General features: G+C 33.6%; 2 protein-coding genes and 1 long non-coding RNA gene across 3 annotated transcripts; all 3 read left to right on the top strand.

Annotated features, from left to right (window-relative positions):
* The first annotated feature begins 1,516 nt into the window (after positions 1-1,516).
* On the top strand, positions 1,517-7,617 carry LOC114194073 (ABC transporter C family member 3-like). Its single transcript, XM_028084116.1, has 10 exons — positions 1,517-3,889; positions 4,067-4,153; positions 4,236-4,886; positions 4,995-5,159; positions 5,342-5,636; positions 5,747-5,961; positions 6,176-6,481; positions 6,564-6,627; positions 6,712-6,951; positions 7,040-7,617. The coding sequence occupies exons 1-10, from the start codon at positions 1,517-1,519 to the stop codon at positions 7,162-7,164; spliced, it is 4,521 nt and encodes a 1,506-aa protein (XP_027939917.1). The 3' UTR covers positions 7,165-7,617.
* A 2,686-nt stretch (positions 7,618-10,303) lies between these two features.
* Positions 10,304-13,373, top strand: LOC114193637 (receptor-like protein 7). Its single transcript, XM_028083513.1, has one exon. It carries the CDS (start codon positions 10,346-10,348, stop codon positions 13,226-13,228), a length of 2,883 nt encoding a protein of 960 aa, XP_027939314.1. The 5' UTR covers positions 10,304-10,345; the 3' UTR covers positions 13,229-13,373.
* An 864-nt stretch (positions 13,374-14,237) lies between these two features.
* LOC114193654 lies at positions 14,238-15,921 on the top strand. The gene is made up of 2 exons (XR_003606290.1): positions 14,238-14,535; positions 15,626-15,921. It is a non-coding gene; the product is annotated as an uncharacterized LOC114193654 (long non-coding RNA).
* Positions 15,922-17,399: the final 1,478 nt, after the last annotated feature.

Here is a 17,399-nt window from a genome sequence, read left to right as displayed (position 1 = left end):
TAGGTGATACAAGCAAAATAAAAATACATTAATTATAATTATTTCTCAAGTTATATCTCTCCTTTCTAAAAATATATTCCAAATAAATACCGAAGAACAAGTTGTAGAATAAGAATAATAATGTATTTAAAAAAAAGAAGTTTGTAGGACAAAATTAACTAATAAAATAATTGATTGATGACAAAAATAGGTTGTAGGTATTGATTAAGAGTGTTTAGTAGACAAGGTAATAAACCAGGGACAGATAAAAAATGACAGAAAAGGAGATCACATCAATTTTATGATACAGATCAAATTTGTGTTTTTAAACAAATTTTTTGATTACGTAATTATAATTTTAGATTCTTTTAAATAAATAAAATTTTATTAAATTTTTTTATTATTTGTATTTACATTTTAAATTTATATATACTTTTTATTTAGACAAACTACTTGACTTTTTAAATATATATTATTTAGACAAACTATTTTATTTAAATCAATTAAATTTGACAAAGGTTAATGAAATTTAAGTTTTTTAGTTTTTAAAAATTTGAATTCTTTAATTTTTCAATCTAAATTATTGTTAACATTAAACTTTATTAAGACTTTAATTATTTATAATTTTCATACATCATCATCGAATAAAACATTTATTATTTTAATTGAAATGTTAAATCTTTCTTAATATAGAGCATAAAAAAATAAAAGATAATCAACAGATTTAAAAATAGTATCATGATTAATTACTTTTATAAAATTGAAATAAGTAACAATAAATAAAAAATAAAAAATACTAATAGAATATATTAAAATATAAGAAATGGTCACGAAAGAAAATTAAACAAATAAAATAACTACTTAAAAATATTTCCTATATACACTTTTATATTACTCAAGCTAACTTATAAATAAATTATCAAATAGTTTATCATGAAATGTTACAATAAAATACTTAGACATGACAATTAAATTCAAATACTTAAAAGATAAAAAACAAGTGTATGACACAGCAATTCAATTCCATGGATTCCGCAAGATCTTTTCTAACTCTAACTGCAGATCTGCACTTGAATCCAGTACTTTTTGATTCATATAATTACTGTATCACTCACACATATTAAGACCGTTCTCTGTCATCCATAATTTTGAACTTAAACAAACCTAACACACTCTCTCTCCATTCGCATATAGTGTGTGCCTCATTCAACTCCGATTTTTTTTTCAAAGCTCCGTCTTTTTTCCTGGAAAACTCCACCCTTTTGTCTCTTATACCATTTCTTCAATTCCTCAGTCTACCAAACGTGAGTCTTGGCCACCAAGTTACCACCTTTCCAAGGAACTCAGTTTTCTTTTGACTCATTCTCTCTCCTTTTTGACATCACTTTTCTGCAAACAGTTTTCTACTCTATATAGACCTCAAATACTTCATCTTCTGCACCATCTGACACTGTCCCATTTCTTCCAAGCAAACACCCAATTTTCGAGTTCAGCAAAATACAGCAAATTTTGTTTTTCATTGTTCATTCTAACAGCCATGTTGTCGCTTTTCTCGTCCCTTTCCCATATACACCTTTCCAACGATGTTCTCCTTCAACCCGTTTTCCTTCACGGCTTATCCGGCTTCCTCCACCTTCTGTTGCTCGTCGCGGTTCCACTGTCATTTGTTTGGAAGAAATTCACGACACGTGTCAGGGATGAGTCTAAGGAGAAGCACGACAACACCCTCTTCAAAACGACTGTGTTTTGTGCTCTCGGTGTTTCTGTTTTCAGTTTTCTCCTCTGTTTGTTTAATTACTTCTATTGGTACTCCAGTGGCTGGTCTGAAGAAGAGCTCGTGACCCTTTTGGATTTGGTGCTCAGAACAGTTGCGTGGGGAGTTATTTGTGTCTGCTTGAACAATGGGTTCTTCAGTTCTGGCGAAAGAAGGTTCTCATTCCTCTTCAAAGCTTGGTGCGTCTTGTACCTCTTTGTTTCTTGCTATTGCTCTGTGGTGGACATTGTTGTTATATCAGAGAGACGCGTTGCTTTGCCAGCTCAGTACTTGGTTTCTGATGTGGTTTCCACTTGTGTTGGTTTGTTATTCTGTTACGTGGGGTATTTTGTGAACAACAAAGGCCAGGTTCCTGAAAAAGAAAACAACGGTATTCAGGAACCTCTTTTGAATGGTGGAACCAATGACGGTGATGTCTTGAGATCGAATGAGACCAAGGGTGGAGACACTGTTACCCCTTTCTCTTATGCTGGCATTTTGAGCCTTCTTACCTTCACTTGGGTGGGTCCTCTTATAGCTGTTGGTTCTAAGAAGGCCCTGGACCTTGAGGATGTTCCTCAACTAGACAGCAGAGACAGTATTGTTGGTGCTTTTCCAAGTTTCAGAGATAATCTAGAGGCTGATTGTGGCACGATAAATAATCTCACCACACTTAAGTTGGTGAAGGCGTTAGTGGTGTCAGCGTGGAAGGAGATTCTTTTCACAGGTTTTCTTGTAACGACAAACACTTTGGCTTCTTATGTTGGTCCTTATCTTATTGACAGTTTTGTTCAGTATCTTGATGGACGACGGCTATATGAAAACCAGGGCTATGTTTTGGTTTGTGCGTTTTTCCTTGCAAAGATTGTAGAGTCTCTGTCCCAAAGGCATTGGTTCTTTAGGTTGCAGCAAATTGGACTTCGAATTCGTGCTCTGCTTGTCACAATGATCTATAACAAGGCTCTGACCCTTTCTTGTCAGTCAAAGCAGGGTCAGACTTCTGGAGAAATAATCAATATCATGACTGTTGATGCTGAAAGAGTTGGTGTCTTCAGTTGGTACATGCATGATTTGTGGATGGTGGCTTTGCAAGTTACATTGGCCTTGTTGATTTTGTATAAAAATCTTGGGCTGGCTTCACTTGCTGCTTTTGCTGCAACTATCGTTGTTATGCTGGCAAATGTTCCCTTGGGATCATTGCAAGAGAAATTTCAAAAGAAATTGATGGAGTTGAAAGATACAAGAATGAAGGCCACGTCCGAGATTTTAAGGAATATGAAGATTCTAAAACTACAAGGATGGGAAATGAAGTTTCTATCAAAAATAACTGAGCTCAGGAAAACTGAGCAGGGCTGGTTAAAAAAGTTTGTCTATACTGCAGCCATGACCACGTTTGTGTTTTGGGGTGCCCCCACATTTGTAGCTGTGGTTACTTTTGGTACTTGTATGATTGTAGGGATTCCCCTCGAGTCAGGGAAGATATTGTCTGCACTTGCAACATTCCGGATTCTTCAAGAGCCCATTTATAACCTTCCGGATACAATTTCGATGATAGCACAAACTAAAGTGTCTCTTGATAGGATTGCATCATTCCTTCGTCTGGATGACTTACCCTCTGATGTTGTAGAGAAGCTTCCCCCTGGTAGTTCTGATACAGCAATTGAGGTAGTTGATGGAAACTTTTCTTGGGAATTATCTTCCCCCAACCCAACATTGCAAGATATAAACCTTAAAGTTTCTAAAGGGATGAGGGTTGCAGTTTGTGGTACTGTTGGAGCAGGCAAATCTACTTTACTTTCTTGTGTATTGGGAGAAGTACCTAAGATATCAGGCATCCTTAAGGTTTGTGGAACAAAGGCCTATGTTGCTCAATCTCCATGGATACAAAGTGGCAAGATTGAGGATAATATATTGTTTGGTAAACAAATGGATAGGGAAAAGTACGAGAATGTACTTGAAGCGTGTTCCCTGAAAAAGGATCTGGAGATTTTGTCATTTGGTGATCAGACAGTCATTGGAGAGCGTGGAATAAATTTGAGTGGAGGACAAAAACAAAGAATACAAATTGCACGTGCACTTTACCAAGATGCTGATATATATCTACTTGATGATCCTTTTAGTGCAGTGGATGCTCACACGGGCTCTCACCTGTTTAAGGTAACTTAGTTTCATCATTTTGTTTATTATGTGTAATATAGCCCGAGCTACTATATTTTCACACTGCAAAGTATAAATAATCCTTGATATTTAACTTTTTGAAATTTTGTTCCGCCAACAAAATGACTATTGTATTATTATGCAAGTTAGTGAACCTTTCTATTTTCTCTATGGTAGGAGTGCTTGTTGGGCCTTTTAAGTTCAAAGACAGTGATTTATGTCACGCATCAAGTAGAGTTCTTACCTGCTGCTGATCTTATATTGGTGAGTAGTTCTCATGATTTAACTGTTAATAGTGTAGAGATAGCTTTTTTGTTTCTTTAATCTGTCGTGTTATCCATGCTAGGTCATGAAAAACGGGAAAATTACTCAATGTGGAAAGTATGCTGATCTGCTTAATAGTGGAGCTGATTTTATGGAACTTGTTGGTGCACACAAAAAAGCTTTGTCTACTCTAGATTCATTAGATGGAGCAGCAGTATCTAATGAAATAAGCACCTTGGAACAAGATTTAGATGTCTCTGGCACGCATGGTTATAAAGAGGAGGCAAACAAAGATGAACAAAATGGTGAAACAGAGAACAAAAGTGATGAACCTAAAGGCCAACTTGTTCAGGAAGAAGAAAGGGAGAAAGGTAAAGTTGAGTTTTCAGTATATTGGAAATGTATCACGACAGCATATGGAGGAGCTCTTGTGCCATTCATATTGTTGGCTCAGATTCTTTTTCAAGGTCTTCAAATCGGAAGCAATTATTGGATGGCTTGGGCGACTCCCATCTCAACAGATGTTGAACCACCTGTTGATGGAACAACTCTTATTGGGGTTTATGTTAGTTTGGCCATTGGAAGTTCTTTCTGCATCCTTGCCAGGGCAATGCTTCTTGTTACAGCTGGTTATAAGACAGCTACTATTCTCTTCAATAAAATGCACTATTGTATTTTCCGTGCTCCAATGTCATTTTTCGATTCCACTCCAAGTGGACGAATCCTTAATAGAGTATGTATACCTCATTTTTTTTTTTTTTCCATTTTTCTCATGATTTTTAAAGATAAGAATTGTGTGTATAATACTGTGTCACTTGTCCTATGTAATGTTCTCTTGCAGGCTTCTACAGATCAGAGTGCATTGGATACAGACATTCCTTATCAAATTGCATCATTTGCCTTCATTATGATCCAACTTTTTGGAATTATAGCAGTGATGTCTCAGGCTGCATGGCAAGTTTTCCTTGTCTTTATTCCTGTAGTCACAGTGAGCATCTGGTATCAGGTATTAATCTGAGCCTGTAGACTTTGATAATAAAAGGTGGCATATATTTCTTGCACTGTTTCGTTTTTTTCGATGATAGTTTGCCTGCAAAGATTACGTACCAAGTTTATTTTTCAGAATTTGCTCCATTATACAATATTTTATGATGATTGCTAAGATCTTACAAATTTGAAATTCTGCAGCAATATTATATTCCATCAGCTCGAGAACTGTCACGTTTAGTTGGAGTCTGCAAAGCACCAATCATTCAACACTTTTCTGAAACAATTTCTGGTACTTCAACAATTAGAAGCTTTGATCAGCAATCGAGATTTCAGGAAACAAATATGAAACTGAGTGATGGGTATTCTCGGCCAAAGTTCAACATTGCTGGTGCCATGGAATGGTTGTGCTTCCGCTTAGACATGTTGTCTCTTATCACTTTTGTCTTTTCCTTAATATTTTTAATATCTATTCCAGTGGGATTGATAGATCCAGGTGTGTTATTCCAATCTGGTAACTCGTTACAAATCAAAACTTACTCTGCTACTGTAATATGGAACTGAACATAATTTTTTCCGTTTTATGCTATTTATGTGATTTTGAAGGCCTTGCTGGTTTAGCGGTTACGTATGGACTAAATTTGAACGAGATACAAGCTTGGATGATATGGAATCTCTGCAATATGGAGAATAAAATTATATCAGTGGAAAGAATACTTCAGTATACTTGTATTCCTAGTGAGCCTCCCCTTGTTATAGATGAAAATCGGCCAGATCCTTCTTGGCCCTCAAATGGCGAGGTTGATATACAAGATTTGCAGGTAGTTTGAGCTATTATATATTTCTGCTTCTGTACTTCTTTTCTATTTCATTTTGTGGTCCTTTGATTCATGAAAGTCATTCCACAGTTTTCTTTTATTAAATGGTTAGAAGTTAGCTTCTGAAACAAAAAGAATCATGCCAACATATTTCATAACATAAACTGTACTTGGTGTTCTGTGCTATGTTTAAAGTGACGTTTTGCCCATTGTGAAGGTTCGCTATGCTCCACATCTTCCACTTGTGTTGTGTGGCCTTACGTGCAAATTTCATGGAGGACTGAAAACTGGCATTGTTGGGAGAACAGGAAGTGGTAAATCCACTCTCATACAAACGCTTTTCCGAGTTGTTGAGCCTGCTGCAGGGCAAATTATGATCGACAACATCAACATCTCTTCGATTGGACTTCATGATTTGAGGTCTAGACTAAGCATTATTCCTCAGGATCCTACCATGTTTGAAGGGACAATAAGAAATAATCTGGACCCTCTTGAAGAATACACTGATGATCAAATTTGGGAGGTGGGTTGGTATAAAAGATTATACTTGTAAGCGTTCTTCACAATTTGTATTGTGCTCACTCGTTGACATTCTGTTGAAACAGGCCTTGGATAAATGTCAACTTGGAGACGAAGTTAGAAAGAAAGAAGGAAAGCTTGACTCCAAAGGTTTGTCTTGAAACCTTCTTGAAAATAAATGTAATAATAAATCTAATATGAAACTTATTGCTAACATTGAAGTTGATGGTGTAGTTAGTGAGAATGGTGAGAATTGGAGTATGGGTCAGAGACAGTTGGTCTGCCTTGGTAGGGTACTGCTTAAGAAAAGCAAGGTTTTGGTTCTTGATGAAGCCACTGCATCAGTCGATACAGCTACGGATAATTTGATTCAGCAAACTCTTAGGCAACATTTTGCTGATTCCACAGTTATTACCATTGCACACAGAATAACTTCAGTTCTTGACAGTGATATGGTTCTGCTTCTTAGTCAAGGTTAAAAGATGCTCACATTCTTCATATAGCATTGATATTCTCTGCACCTTGATGTTTCATTTTCTGATTTGGCTAGACATTGGTGCAGGACTCATTGAGGAGTATGACTCCCCAACAAGGTTGCTGGAGAACAAGTCATCATCTTTTGCTCAACTTGTTGCTGAGTATACCATGAGGTCCAAGTCCAGTTTTGAGAAATCCGATGATAACTGATAGAAATTGAAACAGAAAAAGATTCTAGATAATGATGAAAATGTGGAGGGTTACATGAATTCTGATTTTTGTATGGAAAATGTACCTGACTGGTACTTCCACGCAACAAATAGAATGATGCATATCAAGTTACAATCGGATTCTAAATGCGTCGTATAAATCGATCTTAGCATGGTATTTGGAAATGGTGAAGTAAGCTCTTATGTTACATTATTTTGCTGAAGTCACGTTTTGAATCTGTATACACAGCCATAAGATGTTTTGATCTTTGGATCAAGAATCATTTTAATACATAAGTACAAAAGTTTTTGGATAAGTAATTTCAATGCAAATCTAACACTGTAAGTGCAGTGTAATGACTGTACATTGAATTGGATGTATTATCCTTTATTACGTTTTTCATTTTCTTTAGTTTTCTTGATATCTACTAAATCTACTCTTAAACTTGTGCCACATCCATTTTTACGTTATTTGGTTTCTTATTTTTGGTATTTTGTAATTGGGAAGTGCGATATAGCGCCAACATCGTGCCACTGTAATATCCGAATAATGACGGGAAGAAGCAGGGAGGAGTTATAGAAAAAATGGGAAAATTAATTCCAGACTAAAGAAAAGTTATAGACTCCAACGCTTGATAAGAAATAAAGTAATTCGATGCTTTAGTTGATAATTTATTGATTTTCCACTTTGAAATAGGGCAATTGAAGATAAGAGGTGTTTTTAATGGCCATGATCATGATTTGTATCTGCATATAAATAATTAAGAATTAAGTAAAATTAATATTATCTGTTAAATGGTATTAAAAACAACTCATCTGCAATAGACAATCCCAGTATGGTAAAGATATACAAAACATATATGTTTTAAGACGAAAAGTCAAAAGAAAAAGTCCAATTTTTTAGGGAATTTACTTTCAGGTCAATTCCACCAGTGGTGCTAAGAACAGCTTTAATACTCCCTCTGTTAGTTTCTAATTATTAAAATTTAAAGATTTTTGTTTTCGTTTAACTACTATTTCTAAATTTCTACTGAATATTCTTACTTCTTTTTCACTTGTATCAATATTTTTATTTATTTGTAATTAATATATGCACGTATGTGTATTTGGTGATATGCAAAAATGGTAAATAAAAAAATGTCTGAATTATTTCACAAAGTTAAAAAATTATTGTATTTCTTGATTTTGGTATTTTGTAATTGGAAAGTATGACATAGCGCCGACATCATATCATTGTAATATCGGAATATGATGGGAAGAACAAGGGTCGTGCAAGGGCCGACGACAAAGTTTGGAAGACCTAAAACAAACTTAAAAGATGAAATCTTTTAATGAAGACTTTTTTTATGAAAAATTATTTATTAAATTGTCATAATTAATTTTATTTAACATTTCTTTTTCACATATAATAGGGCTAATTCGTTTAATATTTATTGAGACATTAAGTTTTGATTCCTTTCGGCTAAAGAAACTAATATGATACTGAGATTGTTAACATTATTCTATAAGTTATATATGCATTTGGAAAAGAATTTATTCTTTTATATAATTAAGAATGTGAATTAGTTTATCATTTAACAAACCTATAATTCTCTTTAAAATATTTATTTCTGAAAATAAATTGAATCCATCAATATCCAACAAATTATCATGTTTTAAAGATTTTTCAAAAATGCACAATCTAATGAGTTTAATTTTTTAACACTAAATAAAAAACTAAAAATATTTCATATATTTTAAAATTTTCAAATATACTTTGAAGTGTGGTAACTACTTTATCTATGATATATAAAAAGTAATCAATTCTAAATGATTCTTGAAGAAATTGAACAATTTCATTTTCAACTCATAGTAAGTTTTTCTTTCTATAAACTTATCTTTCTACATAAAACTCAACTTTGAATTATACTCTAATTAATTTATTATCCATCAAAAGGCTACACCATAATATAATTAACAGTTTTATAGAAAAAAAAATCCAATTCCTGTTAAGATATATGCAAAAAAAAAAAACTCTGGAAACCCGTAAATGAAAAAGTACCAACAAACAAAATTGGACAAAAGAAACACATTTTTAATTATAATACAAATCCAAAACAAAATAAAAGTAAAAACATCACAAGTAGAAAGAAAAAATATACTAATCACATATGAGAATGAAAAAATTAGTTCAGACGGACAAAATGAGAATCAAAACCTTAAAAAAAACTCTTAAAAGAAAATAAAAAAGTAAGGAAAGATTAATTACATGGAGATAAAAGAAGAAATAGAGAATTAAATTGAACAAAAAAATTAAAGTAGAAGACTAAATTAAAAACAACTATTATCATTGTCATGATTGTAAGCTCTCATGTGACACGATGGTAAAATAACATGTGGCAATCCCACTAAGATAAACATACAAAACATATGCTTTAAGATGAAAAATCAAAAGAAAAAGACCAATTTTTAAGGGCATTTGCTTTCAGGTCAATTCCACCGGTGGTGCTTAGAAGAGCTTCAATACTCCCTCTGTTTCTTTCTAAATATTAAAATTTTAAGATTTTTGTTTTCGTTTAACTATTATTTCTAAATTTCTACTGAATATTTTTACTTATTTTTTCTCACTTGTATCAATACTTTTATTTACTTGTAATTAATTTATATGAAGTTATGTGATTTGGTGATATGTAAAAATGATAAATAAAAAAATCTCTGAATTATTAAGATAAGAAATTATTGTATTTGTTAGTTCCTATAATTTTCTTTTTTTTTTAAGAAAAGATAAAAACAGAAGAGGAGGTGACGTTTTAGACGAGTAGAAACAAAAATGTTCGTTTAACTTAATAATTGCAGAAATAAAAAGCCTAAATTAAATTTCATCAATGAATAATAACAGATCATATCTGTGTCGTCTTTGACCCACAATGACTTCCAAGTCAATACGAGTAACAGTATACGTAATGGATGGGGTGGAAATTTCATACTATGGGTCAGACATAATAATTAAAGATACACAAACTCTAAATTTCTCAGACCTTTCACGTGCCCAGTGGCGGACAATAGAATGAACCGGGGTGACGTGGACCACAGTCTCAACTTTTGAATTTGGCTATAAATATTCATTTTTAATTTCTTGTCACTCAAAGTATTTCCCTACATTCTAAGTCTGTGCGACCAGTGTCGAGTGCAGAGAAGTTAGAATGAAATCATCCATGGGGATGGGGTGGTTGTTTCCTGTGTTGCTGCTCTTTCATTTTTCATTCTCCCATTCCTTGTGTCACCCCCATGACTACCTTGCATTGCTTCACTTCAAGGCCTCCTTAACCATTGATATTACGTATAGATATTGTGATGAGGTTTATCCAGGCATTAGAACATGGGGAAATGGAACAGATTGCTGTTCATGGTCTGGAGTGACCTGTCACCCCATTTCTGGTCATGTCATTGCCTTAGACCTTCCATGCGCTGGGCTTCAAGGTGAAATCACTGCAAACAGTACCCTTTTCAGTCTTTCTCATATGCAATCACTCAACCTTGCTTTCAACGACTTCTTCACCTCTCAGATTCCATCCACCATAGGTGAGCTTGTGAGCCTCACACACCTCAACTTGTCTTCTTCAAACTTTCAAGGTGAAATTCCTTCCCAAATCTCACATCTTTCCAAATTACAATCACTTGATCTCTCTGATGAGTTTGGGTTAAAGTGGGAAGAAGGCACATGGAAGAGGATGCTTCAAAATGCAACCGGTTTAAGGGTGCTAGTTTTGGATTGGACAGATTTGTCATCAACTTCAATGAGCTCACTCAATCTGTCTTCCTCTTTGATCACTATAAGTGTTAGAGGAACTGGGTTAAAGGGAAAGTTGACAGATGGCATTCTTTGTTTGCCAAATCTGCAACACCTATATCTATCACGTAATTTTGACCTTCATGGCCAACTTCCGGATCTGAGTTGTACTTCAGATTCTCTCAATGTCTTAGAAATATCTAATTGTGAACTCTTTGGGCCAATCCCTCCTTCTTTCTCTAACCTCACACATCTTACTTCATTGGACCTCTCAATCAACAACATCAACGGTTCAATTCCACCCTCTCTCTTAACCCTTCCACGTCTAAATTATCTGCTTCTCAATAATAATTATCTCGGTGGTCAAATACCAAATGTGTTTCATAAGTCAAACAAATTTGAAAAATTGGATTTGAGTAGTAACAAAATCCAAGGTGAGCTGCCATCAACAATTTCAAATCTTCAACACCTCATTCACTTGGATATATCGAGTAACAGATTAGAGGGACCTCTGCCCAACAAAATGACTGGGTTTTCAAATCTAACTACATTAAGGTTGACTCACAACTTGCTAAAAGGTACAATTCCTTCTTGGTGTTTCTCTTTGCCATCGTTGGAGTATTTATATCTATCCAATAATCAGTTCACTGGGCGTATGCCTTTAATCTCGTCATATTCCTTGCGGAGTCTATTTTTGGATGACAACAGGCTACAGGGCAATTTTTCAGAATCATTTTTCAACCTTGTCCACCTTACTCACTTGTCTCTGTCATGGAACAACTTCAGTGGTTCTGTCAATTTTTCACTCTTCTCCAAGTTCCAAAATCTGCAATATCTTAACCTTTCAAATTTAAGTCAATTATCACTAAACTTTGAATCAAACGTCAATTATAGTTTCTCCCGCTTGCAGGACTTGGACTTGTCTTCCATGGGTTTGACTGAATTTCCAAATTTATCAAGAAAAACCCCAGCTTTGCTATATCTCTCTTTGTCGGACAACAAGTTGAATGGAAAAGTGCCCAATTGGTTGCATGAAATGGATTCTTTAAAATATGTAAGCCTAGACCGAAACTTTTTGACAACAGGAGTGGACCAATTCTCTAGGAACCAGCAACTCGTATATCTTGATCTAAGTTTCAATTTACTCACTGGTGCTATCTCTTCGTCAATTTGTAATGCAACTACCCTTAACATTCTCGTGTTGTCCAACAACAAGTTGACAGGCAGCATTCCACAATGCCTTATGAGTTCAGAATCCCTTTTTGTTTTGAATCTAGAAAGAAACAGACTTAATGGAACTTTACCAAATACCTTTGCAAGCAACTATCTCATCAGTCTGAATCTCAATGACAACCGATTTGAAGGCCCTTTGCCAGAATCATTGTCCAACTGCATGCTACTGGAGTTTTTAAATCTTGGCAACAATCAACTGGAAGATGCATTTCCCCATTGGCTTCAAACTCTTCCGTATTTGAAAATATTGATTTTGCGGGCTAATAAGTTGCACGGTCCAATTGGCATGTTCAAGACCAAGAATGAATTTCCCAGTTTAAATATTTTTGATATCTCATCCAACAACTTCAGCGGCCCAATTCCAGAACACTACATACAAAGTTTTGAATTCATGAAGAATGTTCAATATCTGGTGATTGGCAATTCACCACAACAATACATGGATTGGCCCAGCTCTTTTGGGATATTCTTTCCTCCTACGATTGTAACAAGAAAAGGTATTAGCAGGCCATTCAAAAAAATTCCGACAAATTTTGTGAGCATTGATTTATCAGGAAACAAATTTGAAGGAGAGATTCCAAAAGTAATTGGAGAGCTTCAAGCACTCGTAGGACTTAACCTCTCCCACAACAGACTCAGTGGTCCTATTCCCCAATCCATGGGAAATTTGAGAATGTTGGAGACTTTGGATCTCTCTTCAAATATGCTCACCGGTATGATTCCTGCAGAATTCCTGAATATGAAGTTTCTTGAAGTACTGAATCTTTCCTATAATCATCTTGTGGGAGAAATACCCATAGGAAAGCAATTTTATTCTTTTTCGAATGATTCCTATAAGGGAAACTTGGGTCTATGTGGGGATCCATTGACAATGAAATGCGGCCAGAAGCATGATGAAGATCCTCCACCCTCACAAAGCTTGTGGAGAGAAGAGAAATTTGGATTTGGTTGGAAAGCAGTAGCTATAGGATATGGTTGTGGAACAGTATTTGGAGTGGGGATTGGAAGTTTTATGTTTTTTATGGGACAGCCAAAATCGCTTGTGAGAATGTTTGGTGGTTGACTGTATTAGATGCTGAAAAGGAACACTGTGTCGAGGATTCATCAAAGAATAAATCGGTTCATGCAAATGTGATAATTAATATGTTTTTTTTTCCTTTCCTTATCTTAAGAGTATTTCAAAGTTTATAAATCTAGCAAGTTTGTGTTCTCTCTATGTTTAACCTTCAAATTTAAAGTTAAATTATCTTTTATAATAATCTGTCATGTATTTACTTATTGCATGCATATCAAAACATCTACAATTAAATTGATTGTTTTTTTTAATAAGCAATATTTCTTTTGTCTGAAGGATTGTCATTCTTGTTAATTATTCATTAACATATGCTTTTTTATTAGCAGCAAATAATATTTCGTAAATAAAAAAAAAAAAAACTAACGACTTTAGTTGATTTCTTAATACTATAAATATTTGTACACTTTATGAAGTCAGGTATTACTGGAGGAGACAACACTTTCGTATTAATATGAGCATGATGATTTGTATCAGGTATAGTTTCAGGTATATAAAATTATCTTTTCAGTTTTAATCAATGAAAAAAATATTTTCAGCAATGATCAAAGTTGGAGATAATAAATTCTTAAAATAATAAATAAATAATTTCTATATAACTAACTAAAATTATAATTTAAGTCTAATATTCAAAGCCAAGAAAAACATGATGCTAATACATGAAAACAATTTTTAACAAAAAAAAAAGTTCAAGTATGCAGATAAATTATTATAGAAAAACAAACTATAGTTGATTAACTTCTCTTTATCTAAATTTTATTATTTTTTATTAAATATTATAATTTTGAATTATTTTCTATTAAATCACTGAGTATTTTCGAATATGATAAACTTACATAGTCGTTTCAAATACTTTAAATTCGTATTACAAAAATTCTTTTCAAAAATTATATAACTCATAACATTATTGGTTATGTTTTAACTAATGATTAAAAGTGATAGTTGTCAGCTAAAATTTGCAAAATCAACTTACTTATTAGTGGTTAATAAATACAGAATTCGAAACCAATTTGAAGTTTATGCATGAATTGTTGTAGAGGGGAGAGTCATTGTAGCTGCAAGTGTTTGTGGGGTTTTGGTGTTTGGATGTCCACGAGTTTTCTCAGTTGAAGGTGTGGTGGATGAAGGATATGGCGTTATTGGACAGAGCATACTTTTGCTTAGGAATACTTCGCCTAACGTGTTGCAAGTTCTTCGTATATTTAAGGAGCAAGGTTTGGTGCTTGTAGTTCTTTTGGACCTTTTCAGCCTTTTTGTCAATGACAGAGACTTCAATCACCACACTTTGGCCTTGGAAGGTATCTTCTATACTTTATCCTCCTTTTCTGAATCATACTTTTTTTTGTTCAATGAAAGCTTAGGCTAGTAAAGAAGAACTCATTAGTTTATCCCTTATTATTGCCACAACGTATTCTCTTTTCTTTTGCCTTATTAACGAAAATATCAAATATTTTTCAACCACAGTGTATATAGAATGTATCTCATGCTATTTGTTATATGCAGGGTGGTCAATATCGTGGCAACTGCTATATTTGGTGTAGCTGGTGTCAGTGCAGCAACAAGAGTGATGACTGTATGTTGTGATTTTGTTGCTCAAATGTTAAAGAAATCTACTAAATCTACTATTTCCAGTACGTCAAAACATGCTGAAATGGCTTATGTATTGTTTTGATCATCAAAATTTCGTATTCATTGGGCCACTTGATTGTTATTCATTTGGATCATTGAATCTTTCAGTGGATCAACATGCTGCCCCATTAAAATTGCAAACTCCTGAATTGATGTGGTGGGAACAAGAATTTGATATGTAAAGCTTGCTAGCTTTATCACCAATTTGTGAAAAGGTTGCCAAAGTTTACTTTTGAGTAACAGAAAAGGGGAGTGATATGATCTATTATTTGAATTTATACATATAAAAAGCTGTCAAATATCAGAAGTTTAGACAGCATTATAGGATGTAGGATATAGGACATACCTTATCTTAAGGTGTTAATTTTTTTTTGTTATAAAGTTAACTATAGAAGTATAAATTATCTTTTCTATCAGATCTACTATTCTATCAGATTGATCACGGAAAAATTCATATGGTGTGTATATTTGTATTCATATAATTTTTTTTTCTCATATCTGATTTTTCTTTCCTCTCTGTAATCGAACAAGGTTGCCATTTTTGTTTCTCACTGAGATCACTCCAGAAAGCATAGCGGTTCAAAATGCCGCAGAGGTGGCTCGTCTTGTAGTTTATAGCATATAGAATATGATACTATAGTATGATATCATTAATAATGGTTATCATTAATCATTTGTGTTTTCTTTTTCACACGTAATTCAAATTTTCATGATACTTCTTTTTGTAACGACATTGATATTGATCCTAATGCCTCCTAGGTCAGGCCAGTGGCATGGCGTTCCCTGGTGTTGTATCCTGTAAGAAGAATTGTTACTCATCTTTCAATGGGGATGCTGAAATTGCTTGGCCTAAAAGAAAGAAAGTCTGCTGAAAAGATATCCAAAGATTATCATACTCTTATCTTTTTCTTTTGCTTCTTTATGGATGCTTTGTGAAATCTAACTTTTATCAGAAGCTAAATCTTAGTTCCTTCATCTCAAAGATGATTCTTCTTTTATGTTCATCCAAACTCTTTCATAACTGTTCATTTTCTAAGGTTAAGTTTTTTCCTCAATGTTAGGGAAAGGGAAGAATTGGTGAAATGAAATCATTTTATTCATAATTTATTTTGGTTTCTAATTTGGTTGAAGCATTTGGTGAAATAAAAGGTCCTTGCTTACTTTACGAGTGAGACATATGTAACAGAAGATAAACTAAAATTGATGGTAAGAGGTGCGGAATTAAGTGGCGCAATAGAGGAGGAAGAACAGGTAGTAAATATTGGGTTTCATATTATAGTAGTGTCGTAATATATTTGTCTTCAAAACTTACTTTGCTAGGATAAAAAATTAATGTATTTGTCAGTTCCTATTATATAATTTTTTTTAAAAAGAAGATGAACACAGCAGAGGAGGTGACGTTTTAGATGAGTAGAAAAAAAAAAGTCTGCTGAATTAATAATTGCAGAAATAAAAGCTCTAAATTAAATTTGATTGATGAATAATAAGAGAGCATATATGTGTCTTTGAACCAGAATGACTTCCAAGTCAATGTGAGTGGCAGTACTCTAGGAATGATACGTAATGGATAGGGTAGAAATTTCATACTGTTTGTTTGACATAATAATTAAAGATACAGAAACTCTAAATTTCTCAGACCATTCATGTGCTTATCAGAATGTTATATTTACTTCGTTGATTAGTAAATCACGACAAGATGGTGTAGCCAATTGTTCTACCATTACAACGAATATGATGTAAAATAAATTTGTATGTATATGTGGAAGAGTTGTAATGACAAAGACTTCTAATTAGGTGAAGATAAGGGTTAGAAATTCATTCCATTAGAGTTGCTCCTGACGAATTTAATATGAATGGCGTATATGCAGATATGTCCAAAGTGGTTCACTCTCAAAGCTATAGCAGAAAATAAAATTTCGTGTAATTGATCCCTTCACTTACACTCCATTCATATTTTGATCATTGGATCAAGAACCATTTTAATACATAAGTACGAAAGTTTTTAGACAAGTAATTTCAATGCAAATCTAACCCTGCAAGTGCACTGTAATGACTGTACATTGAATTGGATGTATTGTCTTTTCAAACATTTTTCATTTTCTTTGGTTTTCTTGATATCTACTAAATCTACTCTTAAACTTGTGGCACACCCATTTTTATGTTATTTACCTGCTAAATATTAAAAGTTAAAGATTTTAGATTAGTAGTGTTTGCTTAACGTAATTATTGAAGAAATAAAAACTCTAAATTTCATTGATGAATATAATCAGAGCATGACTAACGTTATTGACCGACAATGACTTCCAAGTCAATGTGAGTGGCAGTATACGTAATGATATATACGTAATGGATGGGGTAGAAATTTCATATTATTTGTTTAACATAATAATTAAAGATACAGAAACTCTAAATTTCTCAAACCATTCATGTGCTTATCAGCATCTTAAAATTACTCCGTGAAAGACTTTCCATGAAAGTGATTTCTAATTAGCTGAACAGAAGGGTTAGAAATTTCATTCCATTAGAATTGTTC

The sequence above is a fragment of the Vigna unguiculata genome, chromosome 8 (genome assembly GCF_004118075.2).
Source record: "Vigna unguiculata cultivar IT97K-499-35 chromosome 8, ASM411807v1, whole genome shotgun sequence".
NCBI lineage: Eukaryota > Viridiplantae > Streptophyta > Magnoliopsida > Fabales > Fabaceae > Vigna > Vigna unguiculata.
Note: the sequence above shows the minus strand (reverse complement) of the source record. Positions and strands in the feature narration are given on the sequence as shown.

Coding starts and splice junctions, on each gene's coding strand:
- LOC114194073 (XM_028084116.1), top strand. CDS start 1,517: ATGTTGTCGCTTTTCTCGTCCCTTTCCCATATACACCTTTCCAACGAT. Junction 4,154..4,235: donor CTGCTGCTGATCTTATATTG/GTGAGTAGTTCT, acceptor TATCCATGCTAG/GTCATGAAAAACGGGAAAAT. Junction 4,887..4,994: donor GTGGACGAATCCTTAATAGA/GTATGTATACCT, acceptor GTTCTCTTGCAG/GCTTCTACAGATCAGAGTGC.
- LOC114193637 (XM_028083513.1), top strand. CDS start 10,346: ATGAAATCATCCATGGGGATGGGGTGGTTGTTTCCTGTGTTGCTGCTC.